This window comes from Salvelinus fontinalis, unplaced genomic scaffold, assembly GCF_029448725.1.
Source record: "Salvelinus fontinalis isolate EN_2023a unplaced genomic scaffold, ASM2944872v1 scaffold_0671, whole genome shotgun sequence".
Lineage (NCBI taxonomy): Eukaryota > Metazoa > Chordata > Actinopteri > Salmoniformes > Salmonidae > Salvelinus > Salvelinus fontinalis.
This window is the reverse complement of record NW_026600880.1, coordinates 73,182-91,229: the sequence shown is the minus strand read 5'-3', so window position 1 is coordinate 91,229 and position 18,048 is coordinate 73,182. Positions and strand designations below refer to the sequence as shown.

At 42.7% G+C, this 18,048-nt stretch overlaps 1 protein-coding gene across 2 annotated transcripts; it reads right to left on the bottom strand.

The window, feature by feature from the left end:
- Nucleotides 1-689: 689 nt before the first annotated feature.
- Nucleotides 690-12,690, bottom strand: LOC129846965 (gasdermin-E-like). Of its 2 annotated transcripts, none has more exons than XM_055914777.1 (10): nt 12,489-12,690; nt 11,955-12,221; nt 10,584-10,776; nt 5,836-6,010; nt 4,656-4,776; nt 3,943-4,062; nt 2,548-2,675; nt 1,888-2,140; nt 1,635-1,708; nt 690-1,256 (listed from the first exon to the last, which is right to left on the bottom strand). In XM_055914777.1, the coding sequence occupies exons 2-10, from the start codon at nt 12,166-12,168 to the stop codon at nt 1,029-1,031; spliced, it is 1,506 nt and encodes a 501-aa protein (XP_055770752.1). In that variant the 5' UTR covers nt 12,169-12,221; nt 12,489-12,690; the 3' UTR covers nt 690-1,028. The 2 variants fall into 2 exon arrangements, with proteins under 2 accessions (XP_055770752.1, XP_055770754.1); XM_055914779.1 differs by having other exon boundaries at nt 11,955-12,168.
- Between the last annotated feature and the right edge of the window lie 5,358 nt (nt 12,691-18,048).

Here is an 18,048-nt window from a genome sequence, read left to right as displayed (position 1 = left end):
GTAAAGTTTTAGTATCCTGACAGAAAAAGAGCAGAATGAAATGAGGACCGTCCTTGTAACTTGCCATGCAGGAGAAAAGATCCATGGAAAAGGGTAAACAAAGAACTATTCAGTCTGTATCACTGAAGAGTGATACAGACTGCCTTTAAATTTAACACCTGGAACGCTGAACTTTTGCGATACGGATTGAATAAATCCCTTAATGCTCCCAATTCTGAAGAGTAGTTTTAGGCCAGGATTCAAGATACGTGTAATGCACTGCTCTATAATAACGTGACTTTTAAAAGGTAATTTTACGCTTGATGCACCTTTTGCCGTGAATGCAAATCTCCACAAACAAAAACATGCCTTTAAAGGGATCATTGTCAGCTGTCCAGTGCACTACTCTATAACGCGCCTTGGAAAACACTCAACAGTTCTTGGATGTAGTCTTAATACTGATCCTGTAAGGTTATATCACTCCTATTGGCCATGACAACGTCATCCGGTAATAGTGCCTTCAGAAAGTCTTCACACCCCTTGACTTTTCTCACATTTTGTTACAACCTGATTTTAAGTCACTGATCTACATACAATACCCCATAATGTCACAGTGGAATTGTTTTTCGAAAGGTTTACAAAGGAATTAAAAATGAAAACCTGGTTATGGCAAGCCTAAAGATCAGGAGTAAAATCACAAGTTGCATGGACTGTGTGCAATAAGTGTTTAATATGATTTTTGAATAACTACCCCACACATACAGTTAACTGTAAGGTCCCTCAGTCGAGCAGTGAATTTCAAGCACAGGTTCAACAAAGACCAAGGAGGTTTTCCAATGGTTCGCAAAGAAGGGCACCTATTGGTAGATGGGTAAAAAAAGCAGACATTGAATATCCCTTTGAGCATGGTGAAGTTATTCATTACACTTTGGATGATGTATAATCCAAAGTCAATACACCCAGTCGCTACAAAGATACAGGCGCCCTTCCTAACTCAGTTGCCGGAAAGGAAGGAAACCGCTCCTCCTTCTCTTACTCAGTCTCTCTCCTTACACTAAAGAGGCCAGGCCTTTCACAGTGATACTCATGACTAGAGGAAGGTATCCAGGCTGGTCTTTCATCTCTGTCCTCAGTGTGTCCTCTTCTCTCTTCAGTGTAACTTTAGAGTGACTAAAGAGACTCTCTGTCCTCCCAAACACCACCTCCTCAGTCAGAACAGCCAGACCTGCATCTCTCAGAGAGAGGGTCTCCCCACTCCCTGCTGCCACATGCTGCACCTGGAGGATAAGCAGCACAGGAATATGATTATATACTGCGATGTCATGTCTGTAAGATGCAATGACAATTTCAAAATGGAGAATGAAGTATTGTAATAATAATTTGGGGGTGTTTATATTTGTCCTGTTACACAGTGTGTAATGGAAAGGTGTTTGTTGCATATCCCGGCACCCACAGGGAGTGGGGTTACTGGCCCAACGCTTTAACTGCAAGGCTACCTGCCGCCCTTAATCTATTCCAAACAACTATTGGATCAATTGAACCTTTATTTAGCTTAGCCAAGTAGTGAACAGGTCACACAGAACTATATTTCTGAAGAAGTAAATCAGACTTTTTAAACCAGGCTAAGTGTAACAAAAGGGGAAGTGTGAACGCACCAGGATCTGCAGGGCCTGTAAGACTGGAGGACTGCAACACGATCCCAACACAGAGAGACCCTCATCTGTCATTCCTGAGAAATAAAGATTCACAGATGGTGTAAAACAGGAAGTGGTTTTCAGGGCATTGTGGGGACTGAGAAAATAAAATGTTCAGTTTTCCTGATAAATGCAACTGCTAGAGACTGTTGTGATACTGAACTGGCACTTAATATTCAACTAGTCAACTAATATTCACTGCTCAGTGTCTCACCATCCATGGCACTGATAATGGGATGAGTGGCACTGAGGAGGGAGGGTGTCTGGCTGGAGTCACTGAGGAGGGAGGGTGTCGGGCTGGAGTCACTGAGGAGGGAGGGTGTCGGGCTGGAGTCACTGAGGAGGGAGGGTGTCGGGCTGGAGTCGGAATGCTCTAGAAGGTCCAGTATGGCCTGGACTGTCTGCATCTGAGACGCTTCCTTAACCTCACCCAGGTCAGCTATCTTACCTGTGCACATCTGGTCCAGCTGTGAGAAGAAGAGACATTTTTAGAAAGAATAGGTGAGGTGTGGTTTGTTTTTTCCTGCTAAACTTAGTTGAATGTACTGACAGTCTCTCTGGATAAGAGTGTCTGGTAAATGACTCGTATGGTAACACAAGAGTGAAGGTTAGAGACAAGATATTTAGGATACTATGGTAGACTATAATGATGTGATGAGAAGTTAGTATGTTCAGCATTTTGAAGGTTAGAGACAAGATATTTAGGATACTATGGTAGACTATAATGATGAGACCGAACGTAATGTGAAGTTAGTATGTTCAGCATTTTCAGAAAGCTGATGATTCATGTCCAGTAATCCGCTCATAATAAAGTGTGTCTAACTGTAGGACTTTGTGTGTGTGTTTGGGCCCAGTTTCTGTACGTCCCACTCACCACACTCTCCAGCACACTGACTGCCTCTCTGTCCTCCATGGTTGTCTTGAGGAGCTGGAGCAGGGAGGAACGTGTGGCTGCTGGCAGGACTGACAGCACCTGGAAATGACCACTCAGTTTCTCCAGTTCTATAAACACACAAACAACAGACACTTTGCATCTAGCAGAAGTTTGACTCAGCTGCCACCGTATCACAGAGATTTCACAACCACAAAACTATGTATGATTTATTCTGCAACCACAATGGGACATAAATAATGTATGAATTTATTTTTAAAAATGAATTGTTAGAGAAAAGATAGTGATCTCTCCAAGGCAGTGCTATCCTTTAACCTTTTACATGAAGATACATGATCCTCCTTATGAGCTCGTTTGTTGATATTACCGAATTATTTATTTATCTAGGCAAGAAAGTTAAGAACAAATTCTTATTTATAACAACAACCTAGGAACAGTGGGTTAACTGCCTTGTTCAGGGGCAGAAGGACAGATTTGTACCTTGTCAGCTCAGGATTCGATCTAGCAACCTTTCGGTTACTGGCCCAACGCTCTAACCACTACCTGCCACCCCTACACAAACAACCTCTGGACCTTCATGGTCCTACGGTAGGATACGCTAGACATTGGCCCTGTACACACTCATGTTGTATGTACAACGCATTTGGCACAAGCTTATCTGGACAAAAATAATTACACAAGTGTTGTGGAATGTGGAGCCACGGCACAATGATTGAGTAAACATTTCTGTGCAGACAATTTATCACAAAAAGAACAGTTGTGTCACAGCAACCATTGTGTTAAATGTGTTGTAAATCAGTTCTACAACCTGAGTGTGACAGGGTCATTAAGAGTTTCACATAAAGAACAACATGTAACATTCAGTATAAGTCTACCACTAGACCAGTGACGGGTAACTTTGATGGGGGTTGGGGCCACAAAAAATATGAACTCATCCTGAGGGGCCGCAGTGTCTCGCGGGTCTGCCTGCCCACATCCATTCCCACACATGCAGTCAGATTTTACCCTAAACAACAATGTTTGCAGTTTTTAATATGATATCAGAGTGAGAGTGACTAACCAAATCAATGGGGGTGCTTCTACACCTGCATTGCTTGCTGTTTGGGGTTTTAGGCTGGGTTTCTGTACAGCACTTTGTGACATCAGCTGATGTCCCAAAGTTTAGACAGTTGGCTAGACTAACTTAGCAATCTAAAAACTGTTGATCCACAACCAAATGTTGAAACGGCACCTTGTGTATTCTACTATTCTAACTCTCAACAGTAAGTTGAGACCCCGACTGAGTTCCCCTGCCAGAAATCTAATGATAATAATAATAACAATTTAAATTGGTACGTGGGCCTACTAAAGGAGGGGAACTTCCATTAGTCTCATTACCTCTCTGAAAGCAGCTCTTCTTTGGGGTGTCGTCGTGAGCGCCAGACACCCCCACTAAGCTCTTCTTAACGGGCCCATCCACCTCAAACCCCCCAAGAGTGTCGGACATTAGGCACAGCTCTGAGGACAAGAGTGTAGGACATTAGGCACAGCTCTGAGGACAAGAGTGTGGGACATTAGGCGCAGCTCTGAGGACAAGAGTGTGGGACATTAGGCGCAGCTCTGAGGACAAGAGTGTGGGACATTAGGCACAGCTCTGAGGACAAGAGTGTGGGACGTTAGGCGCAGCTCTGAGGACAAGAGTGTGGGACATTAGGCACAGCTCTGAGGACAAGAGTGTGGGACATTAGGCAGTCCTGAGGACAAGAGTGTGGGACATTAGGCGCAGCTCTGAGGACAAGAGTGTAGGACATTAGGCACAGCTCTGAGGACAAGAGTGTGGGACATTAGGCACAGCTCTGAGGACAAGAGTGTGGGACATTAGGCACAGCTCTGAGAAACAAGACAGCAGTATGAACCTATTAATACAGACACACATTCAAATACATTGGACATACAGTGCTGAACATTAACAGAGACCATGTACTTAATAAGTATCTGTAATATACAACTTACATAGTCTGATTATGGGTCCAGGTGAGGGTTTTTCATTCCCACTACAGTTTAAAACATTTGTTTTCACCGGAGAAACTGGAAAATAAAGGCTCCCTCACCATAGTGTCCATTGAGTTTGATCTGCAGCTCTATAATGGAGTAAGCGATGACGGTATGGGCAGGAATCTCCAGAGACACGTTGCTGTCTTTGTGCAGACTGCTGTTCTCCTTCACAGACACCTGTGGACAGCGGTGTAAAGTACTACTTAAGTCGTTTTGGGGGGTATCTGTACTTTACTATTCATATTTTGCAAACTTTTACTTCACTACATTCCTAAAGAAAATAATGTACTTTTTACTCCATACATTTTCCCGACACTCAAAAGTACTCGCTACATTTTGAATGGTCCAATTCACACATTTATCAAGAGATCATCCCTGGTCATCCTACTGCCTCTGATCTAACGGACTCACTAAACAGAGATTGTCCCTGGTCATCCTACTGCCTCTGGTCTGACGGACTCACTAAACAGAGATCGTCCCTGGTCATCCTACTGCCTCTGGTCTGACGGACTCACTAAACACAAATGCTTCATTTGTAAATTATTTCTGAGTGTTGCAGTGTGCCCCTGGCTATCCATAAATTAAATAAAACATGAAAATGGAACCATCTGGTTTGCTTAATATAAGGAATTTTAAATGATTTATACTTTTACTTCTTAAGTATATTTTAGCAATTACATTTACTTTGATACTTAAGTATATTTAAAACCAAATAATTTCAGACTTTTACTCAAGTACTATTTTACTGGGTGACTTTCACTTTTACTTGAGTCATTTTCTTTCAAACCAGTCAAGGGAAGTGAACAAGTGCACATGAGGGATAATTGGGATATAGAGTAAGAGCCTAACATGACAAGGTAGTGTTAATAAATCCTGATCAGCCATTCATATGACTGATATACTGTAGTAGTCTATCCACGCTTCACTACTCATTTCACTCCACATACATTAAACATCATTCATCTGTGGCCTTGCTGGTCCAGCAGTAATGCTGCAGCATCCAGCACACATAGGCCTATCTGCTATCTGTTGTCATAGGTCCAATCCAGCCTGTTGCCCTTGGAGGCAACCTCTTCCCTAATTTCCCTGCTTAAACATTCATCTATACAGGGTTAACTTCAACACTAGTAATATACAATATCCAAGCCTAACAATAGTTAAATAAATGTTCAATTAAAATGTAAAAAAAAAATGTTTTTATAAATCATACAACTCTCTTCATCTGTCTCCATCTACCTGGGTGCTCTTGGGCCCACAGAAGGTCAGCAGCTCCCCTATCTGCCCCCCCTGCTGGACCTCCTCTATGACTGAACACGGCTGGGTCGTCACAATCCTCTCCTTCACCACCGCAAACACCTCCCTGGTCTTCTCACGGGTCTGCTGGATCAGACAGTGGGACATGTCCAAAAGCCTACAGGAGAGACAAACCAGAGAGTTGTCCTTTGATGAGGTCAACGATGATTCAAAGTTATGTTTCTTGGATGATTATAAAGTAGCTTGGAGAGATCCAGTCTGTTCGTGCCAACATTCCCCTCCTCATTGTGCCAAACATGACAAGCAGTGGCAAGGAGTGGAATGTTAGCACAGACAGACTGGATTTCTCCAGGCTAAGCATAAAGCTGTGTTCAGCTTCATTAATACATTTACTGGTATTATAAATCTATTTTTCTTTTTTAATTATAGCATACATATGGTGTTGGGCAGTCAGAATACAGTCAGCCCATATGGGCAGTCAGAATACAGTAAACCCATATGGTGTTGGGTAGTTAGAATACAGTCAGCCCATGTGGTGTTGGGCAGTCAGAATACAGTCAGCCCATATGGTGTTGGGTAGTCAGAATACAGTCAGCCCATATGGTGTTGGGTAGTCAGAATACAGTCAGCCCATGTGGTGTTGGGCAGTCAGAATACAGTCAGCCCATATGGTGTTGGGTAGTCAGAATACAGTCAGCCCATGTGGTGTTGGGCAGTCAGAATACAGTCAGCCCATATGGTGTTGGGTAGTTAGAATACAGTCAGCCCATATGGGCAGTTAGAATACAGTCAGCCCATATGGTGTTGGGTAGTTAGAATACAGTCAGCCCATATGGTGTTGGGTAGTTAGAATACAGTCAGCCCATGTGGTGCTGGGTAGTTAGAATACAGTCAGCCCATGTGGTGCTGGGTAGTTAGAATACAGTCAGCCCATATGGGCAGTCAGAATACAGTAAACCCATATGGTGTTGGGTAGTTAGAATACAGTCAGCCCATGTGGTGCTGGGTAGTTAGAATACAGTCAGCCCATATGGTGTTGGGCAGTTATAATACAGTCAGCCCTTATGGTGTTGGGCAGTTATAATACAGTCAGCCCTTATGGTGTTGGGTAGTTAGAATACAGTCAGCCCATATGGTGTTGGGCAGTTAGAATACAGTCAGCCCATATGGTGTTGGGTAGTTAGAATACAGTCAGCCCTTATGGTGTTGGGTAGTTAGAATACAGTCAGCCCATATGGTGTTGGGCAGTCAGAATACAGTCAGCCCATATGGTGTTGGGCAGTCAGAATACAGTCAGCCCATATGGGCAGTCAGAATACAGTCAGCCCATATGGTGTTGGGCAGTTAGAATACAGTCAGCCCATATGGTGTTGGGCAGTCAGAATACAGTCAGCCCATATGGGCAGTCAGAATACAGTCAGCCCATATGGTGTTGGGCAGTTAGAATACAGTCAGCCCATATGGTGTTGGGCAGTTAGAATACAGTCAGCCCATATGGTGTTGTGTAGTTAGAATACAGTCAGCCCATATGGGCAGTTAGAATACAGTCAGCCCATATGGGCAGTTAGAATACAGTCAGCCCATATGGTGTTGGGCAGTTAGAATACAGTCAACCCATATGGTGTTGGGCAGTTAGAATACAGTCAGCCCATATGGTGTTGGGCAGTCAGAATACAGTCAACCCATATGGTGTTGGGTAGGTATATTACAGTCAGCCCATATGGTGTTGGGTAGGTAGATTACAGTCAGCCCATATGGTGTTGGGCAGTTAGAATACAGTCAGCCCATATGGGCAGTTAGAATACAGTCAGCCCATATGGTGTTGGGTAGTTAGAATACAGTCAGCCCATGTGGTGCTAGGTAGTTAGAATACAGTCAGCCCATGTGGTGCTGGGTAGTTAGAATACAGTCAGCCCATATGGGCAGTCAGAATACAGTAAACCCATATGGTGTTGGGTAGTTAGAATACAGTCAGCCCATGTGGTGCTGGGTAGTTAGAATACAGTCAGCCCATATGGTGTTGGGCAGTTATAATACAGTCAGCCCTTATGGTGTTGGGTAGTTAGAATACAGTCAGCCCATATGGTGTTGGGCAGTTAGAATACAGTCAGCCCATATGGTGTTGGGTAGTTAGAATACAGTCAGCCCTTATGGTGTTGGGTAGTTAGAATACAGTCAGCCCATATGGTGTTGGGTAGTTAGAATACAGTCAGCCCTTATGGTGTTGGGTAGTTATAATACAGTCAGCCCATATGGGCAGTTAGAATACAGTCAGACCATATGGTGTTGGGTAGTTAGAATACAGTCAACCCATATGGGTAGTTAGAATACAGTCAGCCCATATGGTGTTGGGTAGTTAGAATACAGTCAGCCCTTATGGTGTTGGGTAGTTATAATACAGTCAGCCCATATGGGCAGTTAGAATACAGTCAGCCCATATGGTGTTGGGCAGTCAGAATACAGTCAGCCCATATGGGCAGTCAGAATACAGTCAGCCCATATGGTGTTGGGCAGTTAGAATACAGTCAGCCCATATGGTGTTGTGTAGTTAGAATACAGTCAGCCCATATGGGCAGTTAGAATACAGTCAGCCCATATGGTGTTGGGCAGTTAGAATACAGTCAGCCCATATGGTGTTGGGCAGTCAGAATACAGTCAACCCATATGGTGTTGGGTAGGTAGATTACAGTCAGCCCATATGGTGTTGGGTAGGTAGATTACAGTCAGCCCATATGGTGTTGGGCAGTTAGAATACAGTCAGCCCATATGGGCAGTTAGAATACAGTCAGCCCATATGGTGTTGGGTAGTTAGAATACAGTCAGCCCATATGGTGTTGGGTAGTTAGAATACAGTCAGCCCATGTGGTGCTAGGTAGTTAGAATACAGTCAGCCCATGTGGTGCTGGGTAGTTAGAATACAGTCAGCCCATATGGGCAGTCAGAATACAGTAAACCCATATGGTGTTGGGTAGTTAGAATACAGTCAGCCCATGTGGTGCTGGGTAGTTAGAATACAGTCAGCCCATATGGTGTTGGGCAGTTATAATACAGTCAGCCCATATGGTGTTGGGTAGTTAGAATACAGTCAGCCCATATGGTGTTGGGCAGTTAGAATACAGTCAGCCCATATGGTGTTGGGTAGTTAGAATACAGTCAACCCATATGGGTAGTTAGAATACAGTCAGCCCATATGGTGTTGGGTAGTTAGAATACAGTCAGCCCTTATGGTGTTGGGTAGTTATAATACAGTCAGCCCATATGGGCAGTTAGAATACGGTCAGTGCATACAGTTAGCAAAGAAGAAACATTGATCATGAGGAAAGTTGCCGTGATATACAGTGCATTCGGAAAGTATTCAGAACCCTTGACTTTTTCCACATTTCGTTACGTTACAGCCTTGTTCTAAAATGTATTAAATTGTTTCCCCCCCTCGTAAATCTACACATAACACCCCATAATGACAAAGCAAAAACAGTTGTTTTTTTAAATAGCAAATTTATAAAACATTAAAAACTGAAAAAAAAAATCACATTTATAGAAGTATTCAGACCCTTTACTCAGTACTTTAATCAGTACTTGACTTGTTTATTGTTTACTCCATTGTTTACTCCATTGTTTACTCCATGTGTAACTCTGTGTTGTTGTCTGTTCACACTGCTATGCTTTATCTTGGCCAGGTCGCAGTTGCAAATGAGAACTTGTTCTCAACTAGCCTACCTGGTTAAATAAAGGTGAAATAAAATATAAAAAAAACTTTAAAAAAAAAAAAACTTTGTTGAAGCACTTTTGGCAGCGATTACAGCCTAGAGTCTTCTTGGGTATGACGCTACAAGCCTGGCACATCTGTATTTGTAGAGTTTCTCCCATTCTTCTCTGCGGATCCTCTCAAGCTCTGTCAGGTTGGATGGGGAGCGTCGCTACACAGCTATTTTCAGGTCTCTCCAGAGATGTTCGATCGGGTTCAAGTCCGGGCTCTGGCTGGGCCACTCAAGGACATTCAGAGACTTGTCCCGAAGCCACATCTGCGTTGTCTTGGCAGTGTGCTTAGGGTTGTTGTCCTGTTGGATTGTGAACCTTCGCCCCAGTCTGAGGTCCTGAGTGCTCTAGAGCAGGTTTCCATCAAGGATCTCTCTGGACTTTGCTCCGTTCATCTTTCCCTCGATCCCGACTAGTTTCCCAGTCCCTGCCACTGAAAAACATCCCCACAGCATGGAGGTGGCGGCATCATGCTTCACTGTAGGGATGGTACCTGGTTTATTCCAAACGTGACGCTTGGCATTCAGACCAAAGAGTTAAATCTTGGTTGTAGCATCATACCCAAGACTCTAGGCTGTAATCCTTGCCAAACGTGCTTCAACAAAGTACTGAGTAAAGGGTCAGAATACTTATGTAAATGTAATATTTCAGTGTTTTTTTATTTTTATTAGCAAACAAAACTAAAAACCTGTTTTTGCTTTGTCAATATGGGTTATTGTTTGTAGATTGATGAGAGAAAAAAAAAACAATTTAATCAATTTTTGAATAAGGCTGTAACGTTCATTTTTTTTTTGAAAAAGTCAATGGGCCTGAATACTTTCCTGGGGTTACTGTATGTACAGGTGAACTGAGTGTAACCTGGGGTTACTGTATGTACAGGTGAACTGAGTGTAACCTGGGGTTACTGTATGTACAGGTGAACTGAGTGTAACCTGGGGTTACTGTTGGTAGATATTAGAGAGAAAGGAACTCACTTGTCTTTGGAGTCGCGCAGCAACTTCTGTACATCCACCTCCTCTTTCTTCAGGCTGCCGAAGGACGACTGCAGCTTAGATGTGTCTTTCCCCTCCACTTTAAGGTTTACAGCAACTACATTTGACTCAAAGTTTCCTGATTTGTTGTCACCAAATGTCCCTTGGTACTTTAGGAAATCAGTCTTGACCACAACTGTAGGAGAGGCAAGGAAAAATGTTTTTCAAAATTCTTGCAGCTCTGTCAAATTGGTTTTTGATCATAGATTTTCAAGTAGATTTAAGTTAAAACTGTAACTCGGCCACTCGGTAACATTCACTGTCTTCTTGGTAAGCAACTCCAATGTATATCTGGCGTTGTGTTTTAGGTTAGTGTCCTGCTAAATGGTGAATCTGCCTGTGTATTAGCTCCATTCCGTGTATTTTTATCCTGAAAAGCTCCCCAGTCCTTAACAATTACAAACATACCCATTACATGATGCAGCCACCACTATGCTGGAAAATATAGAGAGTGGTATTCAGTAATGTGTTGGATTGGATTTGCCCCAAACATAACACTTTGTATTCAGGACAAAAAGTGAATTGCTGTACATTTTGTTGCAGTATTACTTTAGTGCCTTGTTGCAAACAAGATGCATATTCTGTCCACGCATCCTTCTTATCACTCTGCCATTTAGGTTAGTATTGTGGAGTAACTACAATGTTGTTGAACCATCCTCAGTTATCTCCTGTCACAGCCATTAAACTCTGTAACTGTTTTAAAGTCATCATTGGCCTCATGGTGAAATCACTGAGCAGTTTTCTTCCTCTCTGGCAACTGAGTTAGGAAGGACACCTGTATCTCTGTAGCAACTGGGTGTATTGATACACCATCCAAAGTGTAATGAATAACTTCACCATGCTCAAAGGGATATTCAATGACTGCTTTTTTTTTTACCCATCTACCAATAGGTGCAAAACCTCCCTGGTCTTTGTGGTTGAATCTGTTTGAAATTCACTACTCGACTGAGGGACCTAACAGATAAACATAATTCCACTTTGACATTATGGGGTATGTGTTTAGGCCATTGACAAAAAAAATCTACATGTAATCCATTTTAAATTCCGGCTGTAACACAACAAAATGTTGAAAAAGTCAGGGGGTGTGAATACTTTCTGAAGTCACTGTATGTATCATTATGTATCATGATAGGATCCTCTTCATAATCTTTCCAGTAGCATGGATAACAGAATCAACAGTCAGATCTTTCACAAGGAACACATTCACACAGTATCACACTGAGGGAGAGAGGAGCCTATACCTGCAAAACAAACAGGTAGCGAGTACAGGTGTGCAGCCTATCATTTCAACTGAGGGGCTGCTCTTGTGTTTACCTGGGGTTAAGGGTGTGTCTCCAGTCAGCACATCACTGAGGGTAAAATCAGTGGGCAGGTCCTTGGGTTTCTGCCAAATCCAAAAACGATTGCGTTTCACAACCAGTGAGAGAGGGACCAGTTTGTCTGACTCAATCAGACTGGACACAGGGATCAAGCTGCCATCATTATCACCTATCTCCTCCACAAAGTTTATTGTGGCCGTGGAAAACATCTTCAATGGGAGACAGACACAGAAATGGTCGAGGATGATGTCTCTGTTTGCAACTGATAACAAACACGACAAGAACACAAGATTAATAATACGATAATATTCACATTGAAAAAGTTACCATTAATTTACTATCTAAAAAAATAAAACGTTAAAGCCATGGCCTATGAGCCATATGAGTAGCAGACTGGATACGCTCAGAAATCAGACATTACACAGAGTCAAAATACTGTGGTTGTTATTCGTAAACGTTCATAGACGTCTATCTATGCGTTCATAATTCACGACTCAATATGTTCAAAATTGAAACTACTGCTACTTACAAGAGCAATATATTTGACCGTTTATCCTGGCTATGTCCTAGCCGAACGCGAAAGCCGGTTCCAAGTTCGAGTTACCGGTTTAGATAGAGGTAGACATTTCTGTTCTCAACAGCGGAATAAGTACCGTAATAACAAAGAGGTTCGCTCCACCCCTTTCTCCAGCCACGTGCACGGGGTGTGGTTTGGGGGAACTCCCTCGCGCACACGTTTGGTTCTATCTGTTTGTGCTTCTATCTCCACCTCCTGTCCAGGGCGCCACCAGCTGCACAGTGAAACCGAACATGTTCTCATTGTTCTATCTGTGGTAAAACATTGCAAAATAATGTAGCCATGATGAAAATATTTTATTACATGTAACGGAACTTTCAATGCATAGATAGACGAGCTTGGTTCCACGAAGACACATATGATACATATTAAATTATAAGTAAATACACAAACTACAGTAGGCCTACATGCAAAAAAAATTAACAATGAATTAATGTACAGTAATGGGCATTTCTGTATTGAATTATTCATATATTGTTTTATAAATGTTTCTTCACACGTGTCTATTTACTTATTCTTACATTTTTTCACTGCTCCCAAGTTTCTTTGCGATCATCAACAATATGTTAGCATGGTCGTGTTAGCATGGGCAGCGCCAGCCAGTACACAGACCTATTGGGGGGTAAAGTATTTTGCGAAACTATTTTGAACTGGAATAGCCTAAAAGCTGCACCTGTTAACAACGACCAACACAATTCTAGTCAAAATAGAACATTGTAAGAAATACTGTAGACTGCCATTACTATATCCAACCCAACGCTATTTGTTGCCACTATCATGTGTCCCAGTGGGTTTCAAAGTTACCCACTGGTGGTTTTGGTGGTACAAAACTTTTGACCACCGCTTACGTGCATGCACGTGTGCACACGCGAACATTCGCGCATAATTGCTCCTCAAATGTAGCCTGTCATTACAGCCATAAATGAAAAGAGTAGCCATGTTTTGCTAATAATAGCTAGCCAGTTAGCGCTAGCTACTTGGATGGCTAGTGGCTAACTAGCCTAGCAGCATACGCGTGCAGGAAAAACAAGCCAACCAACTAAACTAAAGATCTTTACAACTTTTGAACAAACATAATTTAGTCATAGAAAGTAAATCATAAGCTTGCTACATTGGTAACACCAAAGTTAAAGTTTGGTAGCAAGGTCCAGCTAGTCAAAATGTTGTAAACATTTGAGCAGAGTTGAGTACCTAGGCCAGGCCTACTCTACTCAAACGTTTGTAACATTATATAGTCTATTGTAGTCTCGGTTAATGATATTTGATGTTCATTAATGTTTTGGATATGTGTACTAAATAGCCCTCTACTTTTTTTATTTTCAAGGCACAAACACCAGTGAATGGAGACAGCATCTCTGAGCCCCAGCGCTGCCTGTTCACTGGCCCTAAACACTACCTTTGCCCCCAGTACTGACTGGTGATTGGCCCCCAGCGCATGTCCCGCACTGAGTTTCAGTGCAGAATTAGAAACAATCTAGTAGCAGGGGTGTGAGTTCCTCAGCGATGCCACAGAGCAGCAGCAGTAGTAGCAGGGGTGTGAGTTCCTCAGCGATGCCACAGAGCAGCAGCAGAAGTAGCAGGGTTGTGAGCTCCTCAGCGATGCCACAGAGCAGCAGCAATAGTAGCAGGGGTGTGTGCTCCTCAGCGATGCCACAGAGCAGCAGCAATAGTAGCAGGGGTGTGAGCTCCTCAGCGATGCCACAGAGCAGCAGCAATAGTAGCAGGGGTGTGAGCTCCTCAGCGATGCCACAGAGCAGCAGCAATAGTAGCAGGGGTGTGAGCTCCTCAGCGATGCCACAGAGCAGCAGCAGAAGTAGCAGGGGTGTGATCTCAGCGATGTCACAGAGCAGATCTGGAGAACGTCATGCACTGAGCCACCAATTTGTCCCAGAGATTAATACAAATAATTTCAGACTTTACTCTGATCTCCTTTTCTCTCTTCTGTTGTTCTTTTTCCTCCTCTCCTCACCATGCACACTGCTCTCCAGACACTCCTAATAAGTTGTCTTGTCTGTGTCTGTCCGCCGGTTAGCTTCCCTGCTAATTGAGTTAAAGGACTCTCAGACCATGAGAAACAAGAAACCAAGATTGAACTCTTTGGCCTGAATGCCAAGCGTCACTTCTGGAGGAAACTTGGCACCATCCCTACGGTGAAGCATGGTGGTGGCAGCATCATGATGTGGGGACGTTTTTCAGTGGCAGGGACTGGGAGACTAGTCAGGATTGGGGGAAGATGAACGGAGCAAAGTACAGAGAGATCCTTGATGAAAACCTGCTCCAAAGCGCTTGGGACCTCAGACTGGGGCGAAGGTTTACTTTCCAACAGGACAACAACCCTAAGCACACAGCCAAGACAACGCATGAGTGGCTTCGGGACAAGTCTCTGAATGTCCTTGAGTGGCCCTGCCAGAGCCTAGACCTGAACCCGATCGAACATCTCTGGCGAGACCTGAAAATAGCTGTGCAGCGACGCTCCCCATCCAACCTGACAGAGCTTGAGAGGATCTGCAGAGAACAATGGGAGAAACTCCTCAAATACAGATGTGCCAAGCTTGTACCATCATACCCAAGAAGACTCAAGGCTGTAATTGCTGCCAAAGGTGCTTCCACAAAGTACTGAGTAAACGGTCTGAATATTTACAGTTGAAGTCGGAAGTGTACATACACTTAGGTTGGAGTCATTAAAACTCGTTTTTCAACCACTCCACAAATGACTTGTTAACAAACTATAGTTTTGGCAAGTCGGATAGGACATCTACTTTGTGCATGACACAAGTCATTTTTACAACAATTGTTAACAGACAGATTATTTCACTTATAATTCACTGTATCACAATTCCAGTGGGTCAGAAGTTTACATACATTAAGTTGACTGTGCCTTTAAACAGCTCAGAAAATTCCAGGAAATTATGTCATGGCTTTAGAAGCTTCTGATAGACTAATTTACATAATTTGAGTAAATTTGAGGTGTATCTGTGGATGTATTTCAAGGCCTACCTTCAAACTCAGTGCCTCTTTGCTTGACATCATGGGAAAATCAAAAGAAATCAGCCAAGACCTCAGGAAAAAATTGTAGACCCCCACAAGTCTGGTTCATCCTTGGGAGCAATTTCCAAACGCCTGAAGGTACCACGTTCATCTGTACAAACAATAGTACGCAAGTATAAACACCATGGGACCACGCAGCCGCCATACCGCTCAGGAAGGAGACGCGTTCTGTCTCCTAGAGAAGAACGTCCTTTGGTGCGAAAAGTGCAGATCGATCCCAGAACAACAGCAAAGGACCTTGTGAAGATGCTGGAGGAAACAGGTACAAAAGTATCTATTTCCACAGTAAAACAAGTCCTATGTCGACATAACCTGAAAGGCTGCATAGCAAGGAAGAAGCCACTGCTCCAAAACCGCCATAAAAAGCCAGACTACGGTTTGCAACTGCACATGGGGACAACGATCGTACTTTTTGGAGAAATGTCCTCTGGTCTGATGAAACAAAAATAGAACTGTTTGGCCATAATGACCAGCGTTCTGTTTGGAGGAAAAAGGGGGACGCTTGCAAGCCGAAGAACACCCTCCCAACCGTGAAGCACGGGGGTGGCAGCATCATGTTGTGGGGGTGCTTTGCTGTAAGAGGGACTGGACTTCACAAAATAGATGGCATCATGAGGCAGGAAAATGATGTGGATATATTGAAGCAACATCTCAAGACATCAGTCAGGAAGTTAAAGCTTGGTTGCAAATGGGTCTTCCAAATGGATAATGACCCCAAGCATACTTCCAAAGTTGCGGCAAAATGGCTTAAGTACAACAAACTCAAGGTATTGGAGTGGCCATCATAAAGCTCTGACCTCAATCCTATAGAAAATCTGTGGGCAGAACTGCAAAAAGCATGTGCGAGCAAGGAGGCCTACAAACCTGACTCAGTTACACCAGCTCTGTCAGGAGGAATGGGCCAAAATTCACCCAACTTATTGTGGGAAGCTTGTGGAAGGCTACCCGAAATGTTTGACCGAAGTTAAACAATTTAAAGGCAATGCTACCAAATACTAATTGAGTGTATGTAAACTTCTGAGCCACTTTTATTTCTTTCATGTGATGAAAGAAATAAAATCTGAAATAAATCATTCTCTCTACTATTATCCTGACATTTCACATTCTTAAAATAAAGTGGTGATCCTAACTGACCTAAGACGGGGAATTTTTATTAGGATTAAATGTCAGGAATTGTGAAAAACTGAGTTTAAATGTATTTGGCTAAGGTGTATGTAAACTTCCGACTTCAACAGTATGTAAATGTAATATTTAAGTTTTTTTTATTTGATCAATTTGCTAAAATATTGTCTAAAAACCTGTTTTTGCTTTGTCATTATGGAGTTTTGTTTGTAGATTGATGAGGGGGAAAACCGATTTAATACATTTTAGAATAAGGCAGTAACATAACAAAAAGTGGAATGCATTGTATACACAATTCATGCCTCAGTTGCCTCAAGGGTTGAAAATCAGTCTTATCCTGTCTCCTCCCTTTCATCTACATTTATTGAAGTGGATTTAACAAGTCACATCAATAATTGATCATAGCTTTCACCTGGATTCACCTGGTCAGTCTATATGTCATGGAAAGAGCAGGTGTTCTTAATGTTTTGTACACTCAGTTTATGTTGGATTTATTCTTCTGGGGAGAGCCAATATGGATGATCGGTGGCTTCAAAGCCTTTCATTGGACAATACATAGCATCAGCAATCCAAGGTTTATATACATCATTGGTTGTCATACACAGCCTAAAGCTAACCAACATCCTGATAGTCTAGGAGATAATCCAAATGCTATAATTATGCTATTTGTAGCATATACCCAATGTTGCTAGTCTAGGGGATAAACCAAAAGCTAGAACTATGCTATTTGTAGCCTGACTGCATGTGTGTAATTTAATGTGAAAGGGACATGAAAGTCTATATCTTCTGTATAATGACAGTCAGCTCACCTCTCAATCTTTTGATCTCCAATTGGTTACTATTAGAATTAGAATTACAAAACAGGCATTAAGCACCATTAGGAGCACATCATCCTCGACATCATGAAATCAACTTTACGAAGTACACAAGTGCTAGTGTGCAAGTGTAGATTCGAGTTCACTGGTTACAGTACATCATTGGTCTAAAACCATAATCTAACCCTTCTGTGTTCACTGGTTACAGTACATCATTGGTCTAATACCATAATCTAACCCTGCTGTGTTCACTGGTTACAGTACATCATTGGTCTAATACCATAATCTAACCCTGCTGTGTTCACTGGTTACAGTAGATCATTGGTCTAAAACCATAATCTAACACTTCTGTGTTCACTGGTTACAGTACATCATTGGTCTAATACCATAATCTAACCCTGCTGTGTTCTCTTGGCTATAGAGGTGCGTCACTTTGGAAAAGGTGGGTTTGAAAAAGCGGAAAGGGGGGGGGGGAAAGGTCGGCCATCCTACAGGTCCTCGGTCGTGTCGTTCCAAGAGGAATGCTC

Coding starts and splice junctions, on each gene's coding strand:
- LOC129846965 (XM_055914777.1), bottom strand. CDS start 12,168: ATGTTTTCCACGGCCACAATAAACTTTGTGGAGGAGATAGGTGATAAT. Junction 2,676..3,942: donor GAAGAGCTGCTTTCAGAGAG/GTAATGAGACTA, acceptor GTGTGTTTATAG/AACTGGAGAAACTGAGTGGT. Junction 1,257..1,634: donor TACAGGCCCTGCAGATCCTG/GTGCGTTCACAC, acceptor CTTATCCTCCAG/GTGCAGCATGTGGCAGCAGG.